General features: G+C 37.1%; 1 protein-coding gene across 1 annotated transcript in view; it reads left to right on the top strand.

Annotated features, from left to right (window-relative positions):
* Positions 1–26,476, top strand: part of tns2a (tensin 2a) — an 80,097-nt gene that overhangs the window by 34,894 nt on the left and 18,727 nt on the right. The window contains exons 4-15 of the mRNA XM_073875014.1: positions 15,981–16,019; positions 16,326–16,364; positions 18,458–18,507; positions 19,173–19,356; positions 19,432–19,482; positions 19,555–19,677; positions 20,212–20,276; positions 21,335–21,418; positions 21,526–21,638; positions 21,884–21,944; positions 24,607–24,682; positions 24,794–24,923. Coding sequence (XP_073731115.1) covers positions 15,981–16,019; positions 16,326–16,364; positions 18,458–18,507; positions 19,173–19,356; positions 19,432–19,482; positions 19,555–19,677; positions 20,212–20,276; positions 21,335–21,418; positions 21,526–21,638; positions 21,884–21,944; positions 24,607–24,682; positions 24,794–24,923 — 1,015 coding nt within the window. The remainder of the gene's footprint in view (positions 1–15,980; positions 16,020–16,325; positions 16,365–18,457; positions 18,508–19,172; positions 19,357–19,431; positions 19,483–19,554; positions 19,678–20,211; positions 20,277–21,334; positions 21,419–21,525; positions 21,639–21,883; positions 21,945–24,606; positions 24,683–24,793; positions 24,924–26,476) is intronic.

Raw genomic sequence — 26,476 nt, 5'->3', positions numbered from 1 at the left:
CCCGCTTATTACACGACTATTTACCTCATAAGTAATATAAGGAGCATTAAATATTGATTTGAAATATTTTATTTGCTCATTATAGAATGTAGACCTTCTGCAGGAAAGATGTTTACTTTCGGTTTTAAGATGAGACAAGACGTTCAAATTTCACAAACACACTATTTGGTTTAAACATTTATAAAGATAATGTCATATATATTATTAAAAACATATTTATATTTATATATTTTTGTGTAGTATTAAACTGTACGTGTCAAAAGGATTTGCTGCATACGGGTTACCGTGTGTTATTAGTTTTGTCGCGGCTGTTATCTGGGAATAATAAACCTGCAAATGTCGCGACTGTCCAATCAGAAGCATTTCAGCAAGCCGTATAATAACATTAGCTTGTGCGCAATAAACTTACATGAACAACTGTATTGGCATTCACTAACATTTACAAAGACTGAAAAATTAAAACGTTCATTGTTAGTTCATGTTAGTTAATGCATTTACTATGTTAACAAAAACCTTATTGTAAAGTCTTACCTGAATACAGGTTTAATAATTAATACAAATAAGAAATATCGCTTAAAAATTAGATTCATAAAACACTATCTTTTATAAAACTGACCTGACATTTTTTTCAAATTGCATCATGTACACAAGCATTTAAAGTGTGGTCCATTGTTTAAAATCCTCAGATCCAAGATCAGATTTCTCTACTTTTAATCCAGTTTAGTCTATTGCTATCGAAATATCACATCACAGTCCCCCCAAAGACAGCAGCTGGCAACAGATGGTGTTTATCAAAGCTGACTCATTGCTCTTCAGAGTTAAGATTCAATCTATTTATATCAGCCATTGTTTGGGTGAAATATTCCCTGAAGTCTACAGTAGAGACGAGTTGACTGTACAGTACTGTATGTGGTCTGTATCCAATAAGCACAGTTTAACCAGCACTTGTGTAGCCTCCAGCAACAGTGGCCAAAAGTCTTAAAACCTCAATAGTCTGTAAATCAGTATCTTCTTTAACCCATTTAAATGGAAACCCCCAACTCCTTTATTCTTGAACTGCAGTTTCCTGAAAACAAAGATAAAAGGAAATTACTCTCAGTATTATTTTCTTTGTTTGTTGGGTCTGTCTGGTGCCTGATGCATCCACGTCTACAACCTTAAACCGCAGGAAAAAACCTCTAGACCCCTGACAACCAATCGTCTCGTCTCTTAGAGAATACAGATACAGAAACGCTCACACAAAATCAAAACTCGGTCGTATTTTTGTGTTTTTCATGCATCCTGTGAGCGGAAGAGTGTTATCTGTGTGCCAGAATGGAAAGTTCAGTCCATGTCGGAAAGACACGGATAAAAAGGGAAAAAGAGCGAGGGGGCCAGGAAAGGGATGAAAAGAGAGTAATGGATGGCAGAGCGGCCCGTCAGATAGAGGAAGAGTAATTTCCACCTCTCTTCAGGGTAAAAAGGATCCTGCTTCCCGGTGGCAAAAATGGGATATGTATTGATGTCAGTGGAGGATGTGAATGGGTGGGCTCTTCCAGTAAATCTTTCCCATCATCACCCCTCTCTATGAACTCATCAGTAGCACGTCTTTCCCAAATTTCCCCTAAGCTTGCATGTTTGGGTATAGTTCGTATAAGTTTGTATGTTTCTATGGCTTTCCTAATTGTGTGTTTCTCTTAATCTGTTTCACTTTGCATCATTTAGTAGCTGGTGCTCTGACTCAGAGGTCTGGATTACATCCGATTCCTAATGCAGGGTAACGGGAAAAAATATTTGCCAGGAAAGCTTGTTTTCTAAACAATTGCACAGAACAAACAGAGTAGGAAACCATGATGAGATCAATCACGTATGCACTGCAGTCGGTGATGCCGTGTCATTCAGTCGAATCTGTACCTTTTCTTGCTGTGTCATATTTGTGATCTTGATTTTTTGTCTTGTTTCATCACCCCTGTTGGAAATTGAGGAGCATCTCTGGTTAGGACTAGTGATCAACCTGTTTTTGAAGAGATACAAGTAAATTACACTCAGGAGAAGGGTTCTTCTCAGCAATCCCATACAATGTTAACCCAGATATTGTCTTTACTTAAACAATGAAGTCAACATCACTTAATATTTTGTGTTTTGGACCTATGCTTAAAAGCTTAAGTCAATTAAAGGGCACCTATGATCTGATTTCATGATTTTACACCTTTGGTGTGTGACCCCCAGGTCACATTAGCTACAAGAGACAGAGACAGAGCTACAGGCTACCATTCATTTTCAATGGGAGTGGCCGTTTGCCAGCGACGAGCTCGCCGCTGGGCGAGCAAGGCATGGCCAAATTAGACAAGCAGAATGCTGAGCGATGCGACAAAGCGACTGCCAATCGGAGTGAAGGAGCACAGTGACGTAGGTCTGTGGTCGAGTCTGAGAAAATAATTCAAGATGGCGGAAAATGCGTATTTATGTATATATCTGATAAGTTTGGCATTTTATCTCATATATTTTGTTACTTTTATCGAGAAATAAATACTTTTAAATCCAAAAACACTGTTCTTGTAACTTAACAATACCTCTGAAGTGACTTTTGATACCACTTTTAGATACTAGCCAAGGGACGCCCCCATCAAGCGATTGCGTGTCCCTCGGTGTCGCTCACTTTTGTAGCTAATGTGACCGTAGGGTAAGTGTGTATTAGTACGTGTTAATGATATGCAGAAGGTACAAACACCAAAGTAAACAATGACGCGAGTTATCGTCTCCAACGTAAATCTCTTTTCTTGGACTACAACTTTCTTGGTGACATAGACAAGACCGACATTATCATAATTCCTCCCGCTTCGGACTCACAGCCTGTAAGTTAACTCCTGTTAGCAATTGAATCTTTCAAACATGGTAAGGAGCGTCACATTTCTGGCTGACATCAGAGGTATTCAGGCCAATCACAACGTACAGATTAGCTGGCCAATCAGGGACACAGCACTTTTTAAATCAACGTGCGTTTCAGGAAGAGATGGAAATCTGGAGCTACAAAAAATGTACAGTATGTTGAAAATAATGTGTTTTTTAACCATAAACCACGTGAACACATTGTATTATACCAAATACACGAAATAAAATTGTTTTTAGCAATGAAATAGGTGCTCTTTAAATATTTAAACTTACAATATTCATTAAACTAAAACATTCAAGTAAACTGAACTTAAAATTATCAGTACATGGGTGATTCTCACGCAACCATTGAAACACCACGGCACTAATGATTTTAGCTTTAAAATGTGTAATATAGTAACATTAAAAAGCATCAGAATTAACACAATACTGTGTTCTACCTTGCACAATGTGTGATTTCAACATAAGAATTTATAATTGTAAATTTTATCTCATTTTCTGCTGAAATTCTCATTACCGCAATGTGTCCGGCTGTGTTTGAACATGCGTTGTGTTGTAATTTAATCAAATTAACACAAAAATATTAAGAAAAAAATAAATGGATGTTTTGCTAGACTACTTTAGATGACAGAAAAAATATTTACTGAATATTCATGTATAATAATAATGAAGAAAAATTAGGAAAATGATGTGTCCATGCCTGATGTTCTCATCCTCCGCAACACTTTTTGAGAACAGTTTAAGCACACATACAGAATTTTAATAAAGTTTGATTTTGAGTGACCAAGCACATGGACCAGTTACTTCAAGATGGCTACCAGGTAAGATCATTTTTTTTACAGTTAATTTGAAATATTGTCTTGCCAGAATGCTAACACGACATTTTGATTATCATTACCGCAACAGATGCTTATTAAATGTTAATTTAATTAATAGAAGCATAATACTTTGATTTTAAATGCATGTGCAGAATCTCCAAATTATGTTCTTTCAGGTTTGTCATGTCATTTTGAAAATATGTCAATGTTGATGTTTTCTGACTGTTGCGGTAATGAGATTTTTTAGGACTAATTTTTTAAATTATGTTACAAAAAGTGTTAAATGATAAGTAAAAGTTTTTAAATTAATGTTCCCATATACTCCAGACTTTGTTTTTCAATGTCTGGTGGGAAAAAAAGTAAATTTAAGCAATTTTTACATTTTCATGCTTGACATTTTTAAAACCAAGTTTTCGGGAGAATCACCCACATGTTGTGGGGAATACCCATAATCCTTTGCACCTTAATATTTAGTTTTTAATGCTTTTTCACAGAACTTTTACTACTTAAATATTTATTAATAAAATGTCAAAGAGGTTTAAGCTCTTATATTATTGATATTGTTATGGTTTAAATTATAATTTTGTGAAGTCACCGACAGGTGATAAGTGGTTACTTATATGAACCATGTTTAGCACATTTATTGTATTTTCCTCCACAGTATTGACAATTTGTGTCAAAAATAAAGTTTTTGTATGTGTTTCTGTGAAGAATAAAGTTTATTTAATGATTGACTTATAGTCAGTCATGCATTTTGTTTTATAATACCATTTATAACACCAAAAGTGATAGAAATTAATAAATAAAAAAATCTTTAAAATAAATTATCTAAGTGGAGATGTTGGACAGAGCAATTGATATTACAAATGAAATCAACTTAAAATTAATTACAAATGTAAACTATTTTTTGTTCAACTTAAAGGGGACATATCATGAAAAGCTGACTTTTTCCATGTTATAAAAGTGCTATAATTGGGTCCCCAGTGATTCTATCGACCTAGAAAATGTGTTAAAGAACAACCCAGTAACTTAGTTTTGGTAAATTATTCTCTGCAAGCATGTGAAAAAATAGGTCATTGAAATTTGGCTCTCCTTGTGATGTCAGAAGGGGATCTTGTTAAAATAATAACGCCCCCTTAATCTGCACTATACAACCACTGCACTGCCATTTAGTGCAGAGAGAAAGAGAGAGAGAAAATAATTCACAGCACAATTGAGTTTCAATTTCAACAAACCAGTGTTTGCATTTCATCAGCTCATTTGCATTTAAAGAGACACCCAAAAACAGCACATTTTTGCTCACACCTACAAAGTGGTAATTTTAACATGCTATAATAAATTATCTATATGGTATTTTGAGTTGTAAAATGTTCCCTTTAATAGTTATTTAATAAAACATATCCTTAAAAAAATCATAATGTGAACTAATGCTTTTTAGTAAAGACTGCTGTTGTTAAAATAATCATTTCTTGCTTACCTTGTATTGTCTGTGGAAACTTTTTCCACTACAAGGGACCTTTTGTGTCTCTATAAACACATAGGACATTAGAAAAGAGCTGGACATGTGGCATGTTTCAACTGCTGATATCTGATGATGATGGGTACTTGTTTAGTTTTGCTGGAATATATTTACTTCTGTTTATCTGTCTTATCTCCTTGACATTTGATCGGCTGCTTTGCTTGACATTAGTAATTCCTGTTTAGTTTGGCATTAAAACAATACAAGTGATGAAATAATTCAAAAAGAGGGAGGGAGGGCTAATTAGAGATGGATTAGTCCTGTATACATCTTGTCTGTTGGAGTTTGGAAAGTATCTCAATTATGGATGTCCATGCAGGAATCAATCCAAATGAAAAGATGTAATCGGGCAGTGTGTGAAAGCCGAGCTCTCTGTATTCCCAGCCTCCCTCTCGGGATCTGCTTAAAGTGTGTGTTAACAGTGGTCCAGCTGCTTCAGACTAAGCATGTGTTAACACTCAAAATCACAGTGAGGGAGTGACATACACCGTGTTGTTGTTAGAGAACATACAGACGTTGGTGATTTACTTTATATAAGTCACATGGCTCAATGCAGTTAAGAATGTGATCATATTTTACATTAAAATGATGCAGTTGTTGGCACATGCTTTTATTGACAATGACTTCAAGGTATACATTTTTATCAGCATGTGTACTCCCTGGGTTTGAACCAATGACCTTTTGCACATGTGCGAGTTACTAAAGGCCCTTTCACATCAAGAATGGTAACTGTAAAGATTACTATAACAATAACTATCACCCACAGCAAGCAACTGATAATAATGTTATTAGGCTGCTTATACCTTTGCACACTGCAGTTTCGCATTTTAATGCATAGATTTTTATTGGTTGTCAGTGTTTTATCGCCCATCAGCTAAAAAGAAAAAGTGATCCCAACAATATTATTTCTCTCTACACTCTTAATAAAATATATAAAAGCTGTACTGGGTGCATATTAGGATCTTTTAAAGGGAACCGTCCAATTGTATTTTTGCGTTTACATGTGTTCATGTCTGTGTATATGCAGTTGTTTCTGCCTCTCTTTCACCAGGCGCTTATTTTTATTGACATCAGCCGTGAAAGCCTTGGCTTTAATCCGCCCTCAAGGATAATTATGACATCACTCAACTATCCTAGGACCTTCTTTAGGAATTCATAACCTCATTCATTTTAAAGTCACGTAATGGGCCCTATTTTGGTCTGAAGTGCAGGTGCACGTAGGGCATGTTGTCCGAATCTACTCTTAGTAGTTTAACAATGAAAAAATGGTCAGCGCGTCAGACGCATGGTCCAAGAACATTGTACATATTCACTTAATGAGTCATGGATGTGTTTTGGCAATAATATGCAATAAACCAATCAGAGTCTCATCTCCTATTCCCTGTAAAAGTCAGTTGCGCTTGCAACATGGTGGATTCGTTGTTTACATGGCAGGATTTTCAAGAACAAAGATTGAAAGCTTCTCCAGAGAGGAAATCAATTTCCTTCACCATTCGTCAAATAGTTCATTCTGATACATGCAATGACATGTTGCCATTTTTATCCTTGTGTCCAATGTGGATACTTTTTTATCATTTGGGGATTATCCTTATGTAACAACTCACACGTGAAACATTTAGACCCGAACCCTCTCGGGTCAGGCCCGTGTACACCTCAAATGTGCAATGAGATAATTAAATGCAGGAGATAATTAATTATTTTATATTTGGCATGTCTGTGTGCTCCCTGTGTGTATAATAAGCAGTGTATGCGCACTGTATACCCGCCTATAGGCGCATATTACATACACGCTCTTTAAATTTAACAAAAAAACTGTCCATTGACTTGCATTGACTTGCCATTGGCAGTATTAGTGCATCCAGTACCAACTTTGCTTTAACACACCTGTCTGTAATTTTTAAGCATTCCTGACACCTTGATTTTGCAATAATGTTTAATTTGGGTGGGAGCTTAACTTTCCTCTGTTGGGCTGAACTAATGATGTGAGTTTGGGCCAGAACATCAGGGGTCTGTTTTTCAGTTCCAAAAACTTGCGTATGAAATAAAATAGATATGGCACATTGCTGTTTTCAGCTCCCAAAAAAGTTTAATTATTCAATTCACACCAACACACCTGACGAAGATCACATATACTGTAGGTTGAAACATTGTAGTGTAAATTGAATTATTCTTAAAGGGGCGGTGAATTTGTCGATTTTATTGTTTTATACTGTTGTCTGATGTCTACTTATGATGTTCGCGTGGTTTTTACATTCAAAAACATCAAAAGCAATAAGTAATAGGCTATTTTGTAACATGGATTAGTGGCTGTTTGGAGAAATGATTTGTTTGAAGAGGCGGGCCGCATTAAAGACCTGGACGTAAACACCCACTGCTATGATTGGACAGCTTCATTCCCCGTCATTACATGTGGGGAAATGTTTTAAAAACATTAATGTGTAAAAATAGCAGCCGAACACAAATATGTTTGAGCCACAAAAGATTCTGAGTGCTAAAGATGATACACATAAATGACAATACGTATATTAAAGTAGAAACAAAACTTTAAACTCAACGTGATTAAATTACCGTATACAACACAATAAGCGTGCATCCGAATCTAAACTGCGGCTGATAAATCCTTCTTTATCAATAACTTTGTATATTTCTAACGTTAAATTACAGTCGTGTTGTTAAGTGTTGTACCTTTATTAATCGTCTAATGTTTTTAGTACATTAAAACAGTCAAACATACGTGTTTAGACACGGATGTTACAACAGACATATCAAGCGATCTCTTCTAACAAAGCAATAGTGAAACGCAGTAACTTAAATAAACTTACAGTGTATACTGCTGTGTCATTTTTGTCAGATCCAATATTAGTGGTGTTTTTAATAAAAGTCTCTCTGCAAATCCAGCATCAACTTCTTTACGAATGAATCCGTGTACACAAAGTAAACAAACGCGAGCTGGAACTTCTTCAAAAGCAAACTTTATCCACGCATTCCTAATGTTGAGCCTTTGTTATCCAACGTATGTGTTCTTCCCATAGACCGTTCTTCCACAACCGAAAATGCATTTCCATGGTTACTTCATATCACCGCGTAAAATTAAAAGTCTCTCAGAAAAAAAATTATTTAAAAGTCATTTTGGTTACATTTGCCAATCTTTAAAGACATGTTTACTTATTGTTGAGACACACGTGTGTCACGCGAAGCTGTGGGAGGGGCTACAAAAGTGGTCCTTGTATTTGGCTATGGGGAGGTGCTTCAAGTCTACTTTGACGTCATATTTTTTCGAATTCCACACTTGGTCGTTATACTGGCTTGGTGCCAAAAACTGTTATATTTCAGTAGCACAGACGTTTTCAGTTCTGAAACTTGCAGGATGTTCATTTAAGTATGATGACCTCTTATATGACAAATTATCAAGTTAAAATTGAGTATTTGATTCACCGCTCCTTTAAGATAGCTGTGTGCCATTCATATTATATTTAATGTGAAAACATTTGCATAATGAATATTATTGAATCTAAAGAAACGCATTTAGTTGCAAGTGGTTACATATTGACCAAGATATTTTGCATTATAAACATTAATCAAAGACATAAAGGCTGTTTTTTTTCTGTCAGTAAGTGGTTAAAAGTGTGGAGAGTTGGTATGCGCCCCTCCTGAGGGCCTTTGCTTTCTGCTCAGATTAATCGCTGTAATTACGCTGTTTACACCCCATTCTCCATCCGCCCTCGTTCTCCTCCCACGCTTCCCTCACAGCTCTGACATCCCTCCATCTTTCTCTGTCTTTTTTTATCTGGTTGCTCCTCTCTCTCTCTCTCTCTCTCTCTCTCTCCACCCTTCTTGTGCTACTTCACCGCTTACTCTGATTCCTGGTTTCCCCATCTCATGTAATACACCTGCTGTTTTACACTTCTCCTCTCTGTCCATTTTTTTTATCTCTACATACATCTTCTCCAACCTCGGACATACACACAGTGCGATAGTAACATTTCCTCTCTGGCTCGGAGCAAACACCTAAAAAAAACTTTGCACGTCTATGAACAGGAAACGAGTGCAGAACGGATAGAGCAGCTAGTACTCGATGTCAAAATAAGGACAGTTCAGGACTTTACTAGATGCTGAGCCAAAGCAAAGTCTTAAAATCTTGCAAATGTTTAAATGTTGGATGGGTGAATGGATGATGTTTAGTAGTGGCCAAAAGTAATGTCCAACTTTGAGACATCTTTGCGCTTTATTTAAATATTGTAATAAGGATTTATTATAAAAATGTTATGCATTTTGCATTGGTGTGTTTGAAGTATAAACTAAAGCTGAGCATTGAGAAAAAAGGTATACACATGTGCAAAGTTTATAAAGACATAGCCCAGGACAAAGTTTATTTTTGTCTTTTTTAACTTTCTCTGTGTTTCAGCAAATGGAATGATGTTTAGTGACAAATCTTATATTTACAAATATTTTGAGAAAATGCAACAGTAAAAATTACAAACTTTACCTCTTAGCAAAAAGAAAAACCGCCAACAATCAAGAATGCATGATAATAAGGTGTCATGGCTCTGCAAACAAAAAATGTTTTTATAACGAAAGTCAATGGGGCAAAAAAAGACACAAACAACTAATTAGGGAGAAAAAAATAAAAATTGATGCTGCACAAAAACTAAAAATGCATCAATGCCAATGTTTTTACCAATCTTTGACAAGCCCAAGACTGTGAAAAATGTTTAAAAAATCCAGTTCACAATCACTTTTTATATTGAAAATCAGTCAATTTGTGTTTTTCCCCCCAAATCAGTGACACCACTTATGCACTTGGCAATTAAAGAGTTAAAATCATTGAAATTTTGTAAACATTTGGTAGGTTTGATCAGTACTGAGGTTTATTAACACATTTCTGAAAAAAAAAAGTTTTATCTGATACATTTTTACAGCCGTTTAATTCAGTGGCCTCTTTTGTACACGAACAACCCGAATAGGTAGTGAATGGGAACAACCCACAAGGGTTAAAAAAATGTTACAATATACCCCAGCTGTCACTGGGGCATTACACTTTAAAAAGGTCCTAACATGTAACAGTACGTACAGATATGTATAGATTTGGTACCAATATATACCTTTAAAATACTAATATGTATCCTTGAGGTACTAATAAGCTTTTTTTGGGACCTCTGAGGTACTAATGTGAAGTCAGCAAAGCATTTTTAAAGGGTACAGCCCCAATGACAGCATATTTTGAAATTTTTTGACAGTGTATGCTTATTTTGTATATTTAAATAAAACACAGAATTCCTAATATGCTGTATTGTACCTTTTAGACAAATTATTTTGTCCACTAAATACTGTACAAGTGTTTTTGTCCATTTTATACCACACACCTCATATTTCTATTATTTAATTTATCCTGAGGGTACATTAAAAGGGAACGAGGTACTGACATCACTTCTGGGCACTAGCCAACTACCATTTTTGATATATTTAAAGACAGTAATGAATATAAATGTTTAAATGATATCTAACTAATGAGGTACATGATGCTAAAAACTTGACCTTCATCTTGGTTAAAAAGCCTGAGACTGAATCCTGAGACTGAATAATGTATTGTTTTATAAGAGACTGCATCAATTCCTAAGGGTAAAATCAAACCTGACCCACGTTATTTTTCTCCCTTTATGCTCCGTTTCATTGCACCACATAATAAAATTAAAATGGATGTTGAATACCTTTCCTGTTGACTTTGAACATGCTGTCGGTTGGGTAAAGCTGCTAACTTGGAGCGTGACAACAATATAGAGCTCAGTCATGTTTCGTTTGGATCTTTGATTCAGCAGAACCGCTCTAGAGTCAAAACATCTCTGTCATGTAAATAACCCTCCTTACTTCTTCTGTGGTATTACACTTGGCACATAGTCGCATATGGACCTCCACTCACCCTTAAAGTCCCATTACACGTGGGAACATGTTTCTGTGTGCTCGCTGCTAAAAACAGGGCCCCAGAATCGGGGGCCGCTGTAACTTACTGTAAAAATTGGAAAATAAGGAAAATTTGGTTTAGGAAAGAAAGAATAAGAGAAAATTTGTATTATGGGTTGAAAGTTGGTTGCTTGAAGGGGTGCTTCATAAGTTTTAACCATAGTAAAGGTCCACTCAGAAGTCAGGTGAGGGAACGAAAGAAGATTTAGAACGAGAAGAAGAGGAACAAATTTCAAATTGTTTCTGAGCGAACGATCTCTGTTGGAATGAGGAAGTCATGTGCAATCACTGTTGGAGGCCCTAGAAATTGTTGTGGGCCCCTAGAATTAGTACCACCTTTCACCTTATTAGTAACAGTCCTGTTGTCACAGAAAGGCTGACAGACTTTGTATTTCATTTTTTTTTATTAACTGTAAAATGTGGGTATAGACTTGTTTAGCTTTATATCCAGTAATATTTAAGTATTTACTTAATAAAAACCAAACATAACAGCAGTTATTCATTTTATTTTGATTTTTTTATTGCAGTTTTATTAATATTTTGAATAATCTTTTATGTTTATATTTTTAATTTTTTGTCATTTTTGTAAAATGTGCTTTTTTCTTTTTTGTAATATTGCTATAAAGGTTAATGGGTCAAAAACAAAACAAGCTCCTAAAGCATGGATGTAATGCATATTTGTGTTTAAAAAGGTTTGTTTATTGAACAACATTTCAATACAGTTAATGATTTTTTTTCCACAGTATTTTTATATCCTTATTCAAAAAAATGTCAGGCAGTATAACCAATCAATTTCTATTTGCCTGATAGGTTTTAACAGGTATAACAGTATAACAATTATAAACAACCTTAGCTTGCATTTATAGCTAAATTATTAGCTTATTAAAGTTATTTAGCTTATTTTTTTTTCTTTGGGGCATTCATAGTAGTTGCACCCTTTGACTTTCTGGTTGCACCACCTGACCTCTGCAATGAATTTACATTTAACAGACTTCCACTTGGATGCTCGTATAAGCTTTTGCCTGTGATATCAAATTCATAAATATACTTTTTAAATATAATTACCATGCGTTTTTTTCTAGTTTTACATTAGTTGTACCACCTGACATACCAGCCTACCCATTACATTAAAGTAGCTACCGTATTTTCCAGACTATAAGTCGCTCCGGAGTATAAGTCGCATCAGTCAAAAATGCGTTTTGAAGAGGAAAAAACATATATAAGTCGCACTGGACTATACGTTGAGTTTATTCACAAAATGATTTTAAAAAATCCAAGCCGAAGAACAGACATTTAATCTGGAAAGGCAAGTTATTCAACTTAACAGTAACACAGAACAGCAGGGTGAATAGGTGTCCGTTAAAGTAACATAAACAGTTATTTACACAATACACAATAGCATATCAAACATACCTAGGAGGCTGAATAGGCTAAATTAACACGACAAGCCAAATCAGGTTCAAAAAGGTCCCGAAGTCATTCCGCATCACTGAATCCATTGAATTACATAAATACAGGAGCAGCATAGAGCGGACTCTCGCGGCTGTAGACGGTAATGGTTTCTCTTGGTTCATGTAAAATAGTTTTGACGTATAAGTAGCACCTGAACTTAAGTTCCAGGACCTGCCAAACTATGAAAAAAGTGTGACTTATAGTCTGGATAATACGGAAATTTTTATTTATTTATTACAATCTTTTCATTCAGCCATAAAGACCACCTGGCGTTCAATGGATGATGTGATATCATGTTTACGGTTTATACTTGTTATCTTCTTAATAAAGGCCCATGATTGCGGTTGTACTACCTTGATATTGAAGAACATACAAATTGATGGACCAAAGTTTTTCAATTATCCTATCATTCCAACAACTACTGAAATTTGTGAAATGTATTTATAGGAAAGGTTTCAAATATAAAATTATTCCAAAGTATCTTATTTTGAATTTTTTAAACACCATTTTTACCAATTGCCTTAAACTGCTAATTTGTACTGACAGTAGCCTGCCATTTGAGACCAAAACAAAATTTGTATTAATTTATAGAATAAAATGGCACCTCATACATTTAATATACAAAAAATGCATTTTACATTCATTTCCATTTTATTTTTAATGGAAAATTGCAGTGTTTACTATTTCAAAATCGGTAATGGATAAAATCAGGTTGTACTGTGGTATTATGGCAGACTCTATAGTTATCAGAATAGTTTTTTTGTATAGAAGACCATAGCAGCAGAGACAGTAAACCAGCACATAATGATAACGTAAGTGATGATATATAGATGATAGAGGAAACGTAAATGGATTGACTGATACTTGGGTGGAGATGTCAAACGGATGGATGGAAATGATAAAAAAACTGAGAGATGAAGCAGGAAATTAGGGAAGCAGGGATTTAAAAGAGGAAAAATGAAAAGGAGGTAGAGGAAGAAATGTGTTGAACACAGACACAGTGATGCAATACAGTATGGTAAAAATAGCTACACTATTAACACTTATCTTTCATTACAATATAACAGAGGGACCTGCTGACAGTCTTTGTGTGCTTTACTATGGGGAAAAGTTTTACAACACCTAAGTGAAATATTATCTTTGCATTTGTCTGAATTCTAGTTTTGAGTCATTATTGTCGACTTTCTTAAAATGTGATAGTAGCGTTTTAAGCAAAGAAAATAGGAAACTTGATATTATAATAGAGTCCCACCCACCTAGCAACACACAAAAACAGTCATGTGAACATCAAATCACATAGGATATGTTAGAAATGAAATACAAGCGCACTGCCTACTGGACAGCGTACATTATATTGACTGCTATATTATAAAAAAACCTGTAAAACTATACAGATTATGTAAAAAATTATGTTTGCAAGGTTGAAGACTTTCAGTTTCAAAGACTTTCATTCATAAGCTGTGAAGTGTAAAAAAAATTTTATGCATTGTGGGATACACAGTATCACTCAGTGTACACCACTTGTATACCAATGTTGGAAATATAGATACATAAATTCATGAATGTAAAACCTCATAAGTTATGTTTCATTGTCTTGTTGAACAAAAGCATGGATCTTTTAATAACTCTCTATCTCTCTTTGAGTCACACAAACACAAACAAACACACAGTCATAGGTCAAGGCCAAATATAATGACTGTGTGGTTCAGAGTCAGTTTTCTCTGCTCAGCCCTTTTCCTGTGGCCAAACAAACAGGGCATCGGATGTACAGGGGGTGGGAAAACTTCACGTTACGTAAGCGTGACCGTGAGCACACACAAATGTTTTCCCCCCTGTTCTCTTAAAGGAATAGTCAATTTTCTTAAAAGAAAAATCCAGATAATCTACTCACCACCATGCCATCCAAAATATCGATGTCTTTCTTTGTTCAGTCGAGAAGAAATTATGTTTTTTGAGGAAAACATTGCAGGATTTTTCTCATTTTAATGGACTTTAATGGACACCAACACTTAACACTTAACTCGACACATAACAGTTTTTTTCAACGGAGTTTCAAAGGACTCTAAACGATCCCAAACGAGGCATAAAGGTCTTATCTAGCGAAACAATCGTCATTTTTGACAAGAAAAACAAAAAATATACCCTTCCAAACCACAAATTCTCGTCTAGGTCCGGTCCAGCGCAACCTAACGCAAATGCGTAGTGACGTAGGGAGGTCACGTGTTACATATATAAACGCACATTTGCAGACCATTGTAAACAATAAACTGACACAAAGACATTAATTAGTATCAGTTGACATACAACAACGTTGGAACGGTGCTCTTTTAACACACTTGTAAACACTGGGGCGGAGTTTCGCGTTCGTCCTCTGTGACCTCTTGACGTCATGACGTATTACGTGGGGTCACGCTGGCGCATCACGACCGGATCTAGACGAGAAGTTGTGGTTTAAAAGTGTATATTTGTTATTTTTATTGTCAAAAATGACAATCGTTTCGCAAGATAAGACCCTTATGCCTCGTTTGGGATCGTTTATAATCATTTAAACTCCGTTGAAAAAAACTGTTAAGTGTTGAGTTAAGTATTAATTGTTGGTGTCTATTAAAGTCCATTAAAATGAGAAAAATCCTGCAATGTTTTCCTCAAAAACCATAATTTCTTCTCGACTGAACAAAAAAAAGACATCAACATTTTGGATGACATGGTGGTGAGTAAATTATCTGGATTTTTCTTTTAAGAAAATTGACTATTCCTTTAAAAAATAAAGTCTCTGCCTTTCTTACACCAAAACATGTACACTGAAAAAAATGATTCATTGAATTTAATAATTTTTTTTTAAGGTAAGTGGTTGCAATCAATTTATTTAAGCTACATTTAAACAAAAGTTTTATATTTGATTTTACTTTACTAATCTTTTTTGTTTAAATGTAGCTTAAATAAATTGATTGCAACCACTTACCTTAAAAAATTGATTAAATTCAATGAATCATTTTTTTCAGTGTAGACATATAACATCAGGTGTCACATCAGGTTCCTGATGTGTATACCACCGTTAACATTGTTGCGTCGTGGTTTTTCAACTGAGAGGAATGTGTGCGGGAATGCCTGTGGTAACTGCCCACTACCCATAATCCTTGTCTTATTCTCTACAGTCTTGGTAGTGGTTATCAGCAGATAGTTTTCTTATCTGTTGCTTTGTGGAAGCATTTCCTTCACCCCATCCCAGCAGATCTTGCTTCACCACTCCCTTCCCCTCATCCTGAGATCCAGACATCAGGATTGTGGCAAGCGTTTGTGTGTTGCATGGTGGATGTGATGCAGAATTGGAGTTTGAGTCATGTTTCTTTCCTCTTTTTCAGATCAACACAGCCTGTGTTCCCGCACAATCCACAGAATTGGTGAGTCTCTCTCTCTCTCTCTCTCTCTCTCTCTCTCTCTCTCTCTCTCTCTCAAAACTAGAAGCTGCCAACCTAGACAACATGTTTTAGCATCATGCATATGATAGATATGACAAATCATACATAGACAGCTCACTTGGTGCAGTATTGACACCTATTGTGTGTTTGATGTCCTCAAATGCATGAGAAATTTAGAGTTCATTTCCATGTTTTTGTTTATGGGTTGTTTATGTATAAACAAATACATTCTTGTGTTGTTACTGTGTTTCTGATCTCATTCATTATCTGTCCTCTCATGTGCCACAGCGGAGGGGTACGTCCTCCTCTAGACACATTCAGCATCTGGTAAGAACATTTAGCTTCTCTGTCATTATCTCACACACATATATACATTCATAACACTCACATATGCATGCATGGGTTTCCATTTTTATCATTTACCGGGCTGCCATAGTTTTAGTAATCCTGGACATATTAGTGTCTGTCACTGCAAACCATTTTTTTATGATGATTTTTTTTATCTTGACTAGTGAGTTGCTGTAACCTAATAAATAAAGTTAAAATAACTTAAGCTAATTCAGCTTTATTTTATCTATACGTAACAGCAACTTATCACTAGTCAAGATTAAAAATCAAAGTTGAATTCTAAACATTTTTATGCAATTATTTTGTTTTGTATTGTTTTGTTTTTTTTGTAACACTTTACAATAAGGTTGTATGTGTTAACATTAGTAAATGCATTAGTTAACTAACAATGAACAGTGTAGTTTTTTTAACATTTATTCATCTTTGTTTAATGTGTGTTAATCCCAATGCAGTTATACATTTTAGTTCATGGTGCATTAACTAATGTTAACAATTCATTGTTTGTTCATGATGCTAATGCATTAACTAATGTAAACAAATACAACTTTATTGTAAAGTGTTACCTAGTTTTGGTTTTGTTGTAAAACTTTTTTTCATTTAATTTTTTTCATTTAATTTATTTATTTTTTATTATTTTGCCTTTTTTTCTTTTTGCTGTTGTTTTGTTATATTTTTAATTTGTTATATTTTATTCTGCTCTGACCTCCTTAGTGAATTGACTATGTTTACATGTATACCAATAATGTGATTATTTCCAATAATCTGACCCCGAGTAAGGACTTAATCAAGATGTTTACATGACATCAGCAAACCGCTTCACTCCTGTTTACATGCAGTTTTTATTGTTTTAAATGTTCGCTAATAATTGTGGTTAGTATCCACAATGCACAACACAAATGATGAACTCAATATTGATGTGTTACTGGCCACTGTTTTAATTTATTTAAGTTAAATGACAAACACGTTCCTATGGACGTATTTTGTTATTTGGTGCCGTTATGAAAACAGAAATATATGACAATGCCTGTAAAGGTTTTATACGCGCGTTCATACTTTTTCTGGATGAAAGACTGATGACAGCGAGTTGTGTTGACAGAGTTTAGGGAAAAATGTTGTGCTTAAGTTCAGGGGCGGCCAGTGACTTCTTTTTTCGAGGGCGCTCGATGTGAAGTTCGTCACAACATGTATGTAGCCCGTCGTGTGTGGTTCCATATTTCAAAATATGTGTTCTTCCCGTCAAGGGATCCTGTATGCATCACGTGTCTTGTCAAAATAAGTGCCTGCTGCAGACGCGTCTAAAGGGTTTATGATAAAAGAGACGCTCGTGTTTGCCAGATACTCGCATAATGTCGTGCGTAATCAGAGTTTACTGTTAAGTGAGTGTCTTGCGTGTATTTTGTGAACGTGAGCGTCTCTTTTATCATAAATGGTTTTGACGCGTGTGCAGCAGGCACTTACTTTGACAAAACACGTGATGCACATGGTTTACATGACACAACAAACACATATTTTAAAAACGCAAGCGACACACGTGACTCTCCGAACACTTATTTTGAATTAGCGTCCCTCGGATCAGCAGTCACCAGTCGCCACTGCTTAAGTTGCATGACAAAACACGTGTACTTCAGTTAGTGCGGTATATGCAAAGTGTTTACATGACTGTGTATTGCATTAAAATCGGCATACGCCACATTTTAATACAATTATGAGCTTAATTGTATTATTTTGATTGAAGTATTGTTTTTACATGAGATGAAGTAAAATTGCAATTTTTCCAACATCACCTTATAATTGCATTATTATGACGGTGCATGTAAACGTTGTCATTCAGTTTTTATTTGTCTGGACCACAGAGATAAACTTCAGGTCCTTACTGTGGTTCTAAACCATTTTCTTCCCTTCAATTGCCGTTTATCCGTTTACATATTACACATGTGCATCTCCTTAAGACTACGAAAATTGTTTTGTAGAGGATCTTTTGTATGTGAGACTGAGAGCTGGCACGTTCACCTCCCCGAATGTTTATTGTGTTCAAATACAATGGCGCAATCTTATTTTGTCTTTCTTTCCAGGGCTCGACCAAGTCTCTGACGTACACCAAGCAGAGAAACACTCTCCCGAGGTACGTCCAGCTGAAATGAATCAGAGCTCCTAAAGCTTGACGTTCAGTGATCACTGCAGGAGTGGCTGAACATGATGGAGTTTTAAGACTTTATTTCCTCTTCTAATCTCTCCTGATCTCGGATAAGTTACCACATCTCAACAGGGTTATTCCCTGTGGTTTTGATGTGAAAAATCCACTTTGGCTGCACTGTGGGTAGGAACGCAGGGCTCGTTCATATCACGAGCGTGTGCGTCAGGGGACGCGGTCAGATCATTCGCACCCACTGACAGCCCAGCTGCGTCCAATCAGGCGCGACTCTGGGGACGGACGCCACTCCAATTAGTCACTGAAAAGAGTTTCAACATATTATAGCACTATCACATTTTGGTATTTTTGTGAACGTTTGCTTCAGATCAAATTTTCCAGCCATCCCTGGTGGACAAGCAAACCTGAAATTAGCTTCTCATGAACATTGGATTTATATCCCAGCTGGTCTAGATGACTGATCACTATCCACATCCTAGACCACCTTGGAACAAAAAAATGCACCGCGACCATTTTTCAAAATTAAACATTGTAGTTTTGTATCTTTTAATTTTTATATTAACCAAATCGTGGTACAGGACTGTAACATAATAACGTCTCTCTCTCTCTCTGTGTCTCTCTATCTTTCTCTCTCTCAGGAGTTTCAGTGTTGATCGGGTGATGGACAGAGTGATGGAGAGACACTATGATTTCGACCTCACCTACATCACAGAGCGGATCATCTCTGTGTTTTTCCCCCCTCTGCTGGAAGAGCAGAGGTACCGCCTCAATCTCAGAGAGGTGGCGTCCATGCTCAAGTCAAAACACCAGGACAAGTTTTTGGTATGTAACGACTTTGTATTTTAGTTAACCTATCAGACGCTTGTTTGTTTATGTCAGTGGCATTTCCCTTTACAGTTATTCAATCTGTCCGAGAGAAGACATGACATCACTCGTTTAAACCTGAAGGTATGGTCTGTCTTTGATGCTTTAGAATTGAAATTTATTTTACAAGGCCCAAAACTGAATTTATTTTCTCAGGTTCATGACTTCGGTTGGCCAGACATGCACGCCCCTCCGCTCGATAAGATCTGCGCGATGTGCAAAGCTATGGAGACCTGGCTGAACTCCGACCCCCAGCATGTGGTCGTCCTGCACTGCAAGGTCAGAGGTCATAGCTGTCTTTAGACAGTTCATGTCAGGGTCACAGACACTGACAGAGTACTAAAGGGGGCTGACGTGACCCTAAAGACCACCCTGCTGAGAGTCATTTAACATGAGGTCAGACTACAGAGGAAGTTTTGACACGGCTTTCAGTGTGTATAGGCAATGCAATGCCTCAGATAAGTTTAATTAGATTAGATGAATCAAGTCTTTGTTTCTTTTTCACGTATGCCAGACTTGAAGGGATAGTTCAGCCAAAAATATAAATTTCAGTTATTATTTACTCACCCTCAAGTTGTTTCAAACCTTTGTTTAAATTTCTTTCTTCTGGTGAACACAAAGGAAAATATTTTAATAATTTTCCTACTGTGAAGGTCAATGGTGCCACTGCTTGATTATTACAGTGTCAATGGTGCTCTAAAACTGTTTGGTTACAAACATTGCTCAAAATATCTTAAGTTTCCATTTACTATCCCGTTAAAGTACATAGATCTTTTGCAACTGAATTAATTTCAAACATCGATTGTTTTTCAGGGCAACAAAGGAAAGACAGGAGTTATCATTGCTGCCTACATGCATTACAGTAAAATATCAGCAGGGTAAGTCTATTTGTACCACTTATGCACATTTATATGAGCTACATTAATATACGGCTTGTTGGAGTGCTTGATTCTGATTGGCCAGTCGCGTCATTTGCAGATTTGTTATTCGCAGATAACTACTGCTCAAAACTAATAACACACGGTTACCCACATGCTGCAAATCATGTTGACAGGTTTAGTTTAATATTATTCAAAAAATAAATATAAATATGTGTTTTAATAACATATATGACATTATAGTTACCAATTATTTAATCAAATAGCGTGTTCGTGACATTTGAACGTCTTGTCTTATCTTATCTTAAAACCGAAAGTAAACAAAAGAAATTCTGCATTCGTATACAAATTGCAAATAAAATATTTCAAATCAATATTTAATGTCCTTACCATACTTATAAGGTAAATAGCCGTGTAATAAGCAGGATAATGTACAGACAGCTGGTTGTTATCGTGAAATAAGCCCCTTCAGTGTGATAAAAGACCCTCCGCTTCGTGATTTTTGTGATAACAACCTGCTCCCTATAAGTTTTTCCTTACTTAACAGATGTACTTATTGAGTGGGAAATACTTAAAGGCGGGGTGCATGATCTCTGAAAGCCAATGTTGACATTTGGAATCACCTAAACAAACACGCCCCTACCCCAATAGAATTTGGACCTTCTTTTGCTAGACCCACCCCACACATTCGCAACCCAGGCAATGATGTAGGTTAGTAGACGCGGCCCTTACCACTGATTGGCTACAAGTGTGTTTTGGTACTCGGCCCCTCTTTTTTTCAAAGTGTTTTTCAAAAATCATGCACCCCGCCTTTAAGGGCGGAAAGTGAAACATATTAGCTATTATATGTAAGAAATAATGGACATGAATATTGATTTGATTTTGAATTGTTATATTATTTGAAAAACCCAGCCAGCAATTTTGCGTTTAAAAGATGTCTAACCATATCTAAATAAATCAATGAAACCAAACACCTTATAAAAAGTTAGGATTTTACATTTTTAAGTGGTTGTGTGAGACTTGAATGTATGATTTTTGAGAGTCTTTTGTACACACAGGGCAGATCAGGCTCTCAGCACGCTGGCCATGAGGAAGTTTTGTGAAGATAAAGTGTCATCTTCTCTGCAACCCTCTCAGAACAGGCACGTCTCTTCACATATTTGACCCATTTGTTTTTCATTGACCTTCGTGCTCCCTACATACTTTCATTGCATTGTTAACATTCTTTGACTCCTATGTTTCTCTACAGGTATATCTACTACTTTGGAGGGCTTCTCTCAGGGGCCATCAAAATGAACAGCAGTCCTCTCTTTCTCCATCAGGTCCTAATTCCGACCATCCCAAACTTTCAAGAAGATGGAGGTGAGTGGATGGCTCATCTGGTGACATCAGTATGACATCATTTATACATAAATGAGGACACAAGGTTAACATAATTGCATAATGTATATTATGTATGTGTGAATTTGTGACCCTGTCTGTAAAATCCGGGATAAAATCTCATATTCTAATTATGGGGAGCATCAAAGTTTGATTTCAGTCATTGATTTCAATCTTTGACATATGACCTTACTCAGTCAATGTTAAAGGTCTGCTTTTTTTGACAGGTTTCTTCCCTTTTCTGAAGATCTATCAGTCCATGCAACTCGTCTACACATCTGGCATATAGTGAGTAAAAAATTTTTGGAAACTCTGACTTCATTTAATTTACCAGGCATCAGTTTCATTTTCTCTTGATTCACTTGACAAACTTTCAAGGTTAATTTAATTTAAACAAATTCGGTCCAAGCCAGATGCAGCACAATAAGGTTTCATTGACACACGGTCTGTCTGTCCACAATATACAGTATGCAGAAATGAGGCGTGACATGAGACAATCACAGACCACAGCCAATCAAAACGTATCCAGTGCCACGCTATTCCACTTACATCACACTACACAGCTGAAGAGCATAAAAACAAGAAACATTCCTGAAACAGTATTAAATAGATCTGAATTTATGCACATCTCTACTTGTCCTCGTGTCATATTGTGATTTTAAAGAGCAGTATAAAGTCCCTTTAGGGAAGTCACGCCACTAGGTGGCCAAGTTTGCAATGCCTCCGGGCAGTTATTGCATTCATGCAAGATAAAAGTCCTACTTGACTAGGGAAAGACATAAAAAATCTCTAAAATCACAGTAAAACAACATATTTCTGACCACAAATTAAACTTGACATCAATTGTACCATAACTTTGGTTTCTTGAGCTTAAATTGTGCTAAAAACACCCTTATTTAAAGACATTTCAGCTACTGCGCATGTGCACAGGTTGGCAAGCGCCTAATGTCATTCTGCACAGAGCTCCTCCCCCAGAGAATCATCAGTCTTGATTGGTTCTTTAAACCATCCATATAGTCATTATATACGTAGATGCCTCATATACTGACGCAGCCTATTGGAGCTGACGTATCAGCGCAGCCGCCATCTTGGATGGGTCACCAAAGCACCCCTCCTGCTTTTATTTTTACTGAGGAAGGTGTATCCCCAACTACAATAATCATAACTTCCCAAATTTTTATCGGATTTTCACATAAGTAACGTTCGTTATGGTGACATAATGTTATAAATGGTAAAATATCCAAAATAATTTTTCAATCTTACTTGTGAAAGGTAATCCCATGCGATCTGGTATCAATAGTGCGCCGGTTATTGCAACCATAAGTTTGAGAGATAATACAGGCATAGCTGCTAGCTCTCCATTGACTCTGATTGACTCTGGAGCTAGCGTAGAGTAGGAAACCCAATCAATATGCCGGCGACACCGGATTACGTTCCAGCACGTCATGAGGCGTCTATGTATATAATGTCTATGACCAGAGCGACGATGAGCCTGTCCCAAATGGCACACTCCAGACTTATGGACTTCCGGAGACGTCCACACTTTGATGACATCATGTGGTGCAGACCTTAGGGACCCTTGACACGAGTCCACAATGGCGCAGCAAAGTTAAAATACGTCCCAAATTTTCATCACGCCGGAAATAGGAAGAGCAGTTGTCCTTCAGTGTGAACTCCTCCCTTCCGTTGTCTGACTGGTCTGATTGCTCTTTCGCAAAGACTTCTGGGTTGGTAAAGTGCGCGAAGCCTGCTGCAGTGCGGGCTTCGGCGAAGACGGAAAGGCTGCATCCTTCAGAGGTCGCATTTGTTGGTCTTATTTCAGAATATTAACAATTATAAATCTTACTATTACACTTAGTTAATCATACATTTTTGTAATATGCTTATGACTTAAGAATGTAATGCTCAGGCTTGATGATGTATGCGACCTCGGGAGGATGCAGTCTTCCAATTGAGAAATGGCCTACGTGGGTCAAGTTTATGCGGCGCGGCGAAGACCAATCTGCGAGGTTTGCCGCTTGCAGTCGAGGGAGGACTTAAAGATGAAGCTGTCAAGTCGGACACCTACTGCTTTCCGTAGTGACGTGTGCACCATGTTTCCTTTTTTAATCGCAAATGAAGTGAATCAGATGGTGAATTTGTCAAGTAAACAAACATTTTAATAAAAAGTGGGAACCAGTAACCCTTTATATTGAATATTTTAGTTGCTGCTTATACTGCATGTCCGGGAAAAAAGGAAACATAAGCCTACATTACTAAAATACCAATACAGTTTGGTCTTTCGCCTCATTTTATTACATGACACAATTTAACATAGGAAAAGTGAAAGTGACAAGCATGCAACACATACTCGAAACCCATCCCGGTGAGTAGTGAACACACGCACTGCAAGTCGTGAACACACACACACGGAGCAGTGGGAAGCTATCCCAGCACCCGGGGAGTAATTAGGGTAAAATTCCTTGCACAAAGAGTTGTGTCATCATCAAAACTCCGTACAGCCGCTTGGGAGAAGATGCGGCAGCTAAGCCAGCCAGCTGTTCTCGAATCGCTCTTGCAGTACTTTAATGTCACACGTTACATTTTGTCGACGCCAGGTCAAATTGTACAAAATTTCTAACCGGCATGCACTGCTTTAAGCCAGTCTTCGATCGGTTTGCACAGCGCAACGTGAAGCCGAACACACCTAATGTCTTTTATTCGTATTAATAGCAGTGCACAATCTTGTTATCCAATATCTTTGCTTTAGACCAATTAGATGTTTTGGAATTAAATTTTTGAATTAATAGGAGATTAACAGCTTATATTGCTATATTCGGTTTACGTAACGGCCCTGGGTTATGGTGCCTTGGGAAACCACTTTTCCTGCATCTGCCTTGGGTTTTGGACATAACAGCGCTGGTATTTCCTTGAGAATGATTTTCTCCATCTGTCTGTGTGTGTTTTGCAGTGATTTGCAGGGTTCTGGAAGCCGAAAGCTGATTGTTACTATTGAGCCGGCACTCCTGTTAAAAGGAGACATTATGGTATGTGGGACTGTTTGTATCTGACCCTGATATATTACAACTGTCAAAACTATAGACCTTTTCCATCATTAACATCACGTCTGTTTCTCTCTCTTTCTCTTTCTGGTGTAGGTAAAATGTTATCACAGACGTGTTCAGGCTGCTGAGAGGGACACCGTTTTTCGACTTCAGTTCCACACATGCACCATACACGGAGCTCAGCTCTGGTTTGGCAAAAGCGAGCTGGACGAAGCCTGTTCAGGTACATTCTTAGTGAATGGCTACATTCTTAGTGTAGTGGCTTACTCTGCCTAGGTAATTTGCATAAGGCGATCTGATTGCCTGACGCACGCATTGCCGCTTGAAAAGTTGAGAAATGTTCAACTTCTGCCGCAAGCAACGGCAGTGACGCGGCGCAGATGGATCCACAATTCAGTTCGGCAACGCATGACGTCACCCATTAAAAGGGAATGGGAAGCGTTAGCGCTTACGCCACCGTGTGAACGTACCGTGATTAAAACAGCTGTCTGTCAGTAGAGTCGATTCTGGAGTGATTCAGCTCACTGTAACCTTTCAGCTGTGCTGCAAATTATCGCCTTTGTTCCCACTGGGCAACACCTGCTGTCCACAGCTGCATAATTGAGATGAGAAACGTGACGATGGATTCTCTATGGGATTAGCACAGATGCATGGGAGGCCATGTCTGTTGCTTGTAAATGTTTGGGAAAATTCCTAAATATTGATCGTTGTTTTAAAAGGGTAGAAAACCGGCTGTTTTTGATGGTTTGATTGTGTTTATGAGGCGCACTGTAACATGCTCATGCTTCATTAAAAAAAAACATTATTTTTCACACACTGTCAAATAAAATCTATGTTGCACTTAAAGGAAAAGTTCGGTATTTTAGACTTAAAGCCCTGTTTTGAGATTGTTTATGATGAAATAGAACGGTTTTGACTGAAATATCGACATATGCGGCTGCCCTGAGAATTTTCGGGTGTTTGTTGTTTTACCTCCCACATCTATAATGTGTGTATAGGTGCACAGGAACAATCCTTCCTAAAATGCATTAAACTCTCGTTTACAAAGACGTGAAACTCACCGAGTGGTCGGGGGTGTTCGCTGGTGTGCTCACACGGAAGTCGCTGCAAAAGATGCTTTCCAACATGTTTTATCATAGTTTTTGTCCAACTTCATTGACTTGTATTAGATGTGCTGTGAGGTACGGTATTACTCCGCGCCGGGAACGTTGTTTGTATTCTTGCAATTGGCAAAGGTGGATTATCGCCTCCAACTGGGCTGGAGTGTCTATTATTCAAGCTCTCAGTGTAAGAATGTACGGGTGTGAGGCGTTTGGAAAAATAGGTCCACACGTTTACAACGAATGCTAAAACACCTGTTGGAAAGCATCGTTTGCAGCGATTTTTGTGTGAGCATATCAGTGAACACCCCTGACCACTTGGTGAGTTTCACGTCTTTGTAAATGAAAGTTTAATGCATTTTAGGAAGGATTGTTCCAGTGCACCTCTGCAGCCATTGTAGAGGTGGGAGGTGAAACAACAAACACCTGAAAATTCGGGGCAGCCGCATATGTCGAAATTTCATCATAAACAATCTGAAAACAGGGCTTTAGGTGTAAAATACCGAACTTGTCCTTTAAATTTGTAAGTTTAATGAACTTTCAAATATACGCAATATGCTCAGATTGATTAGTTGGCCCAGTGTGTTGCGATTCGCACTCCACCTACCACGTGTTGTCCCTAAACGTCACAGCCCTTACCATTACAGGTAGTTGCATGTGCTCTGGTGTATTGTAG

The sequence above is a fragment of the Misgurnus anguillicaudatus genome, chromosome 13, assembly GCF_027580225.2.
Source record: "Misgurnus anguillicaudatus chromosome 13, ASM2758022v2, whole genome shotgun sequence".
NCBI lineage: Eukaryota > Metazoa > Chordata > Actinopteri > Cypriniformes > Cobitidae > Misgurnus > Misgurnus anguillicaudatus.
The sequence above is the reverse complement of the archived record's forward strand: the minus strand, read 5'-3'. Positions and strand labels throughout refer to the sequence as shown.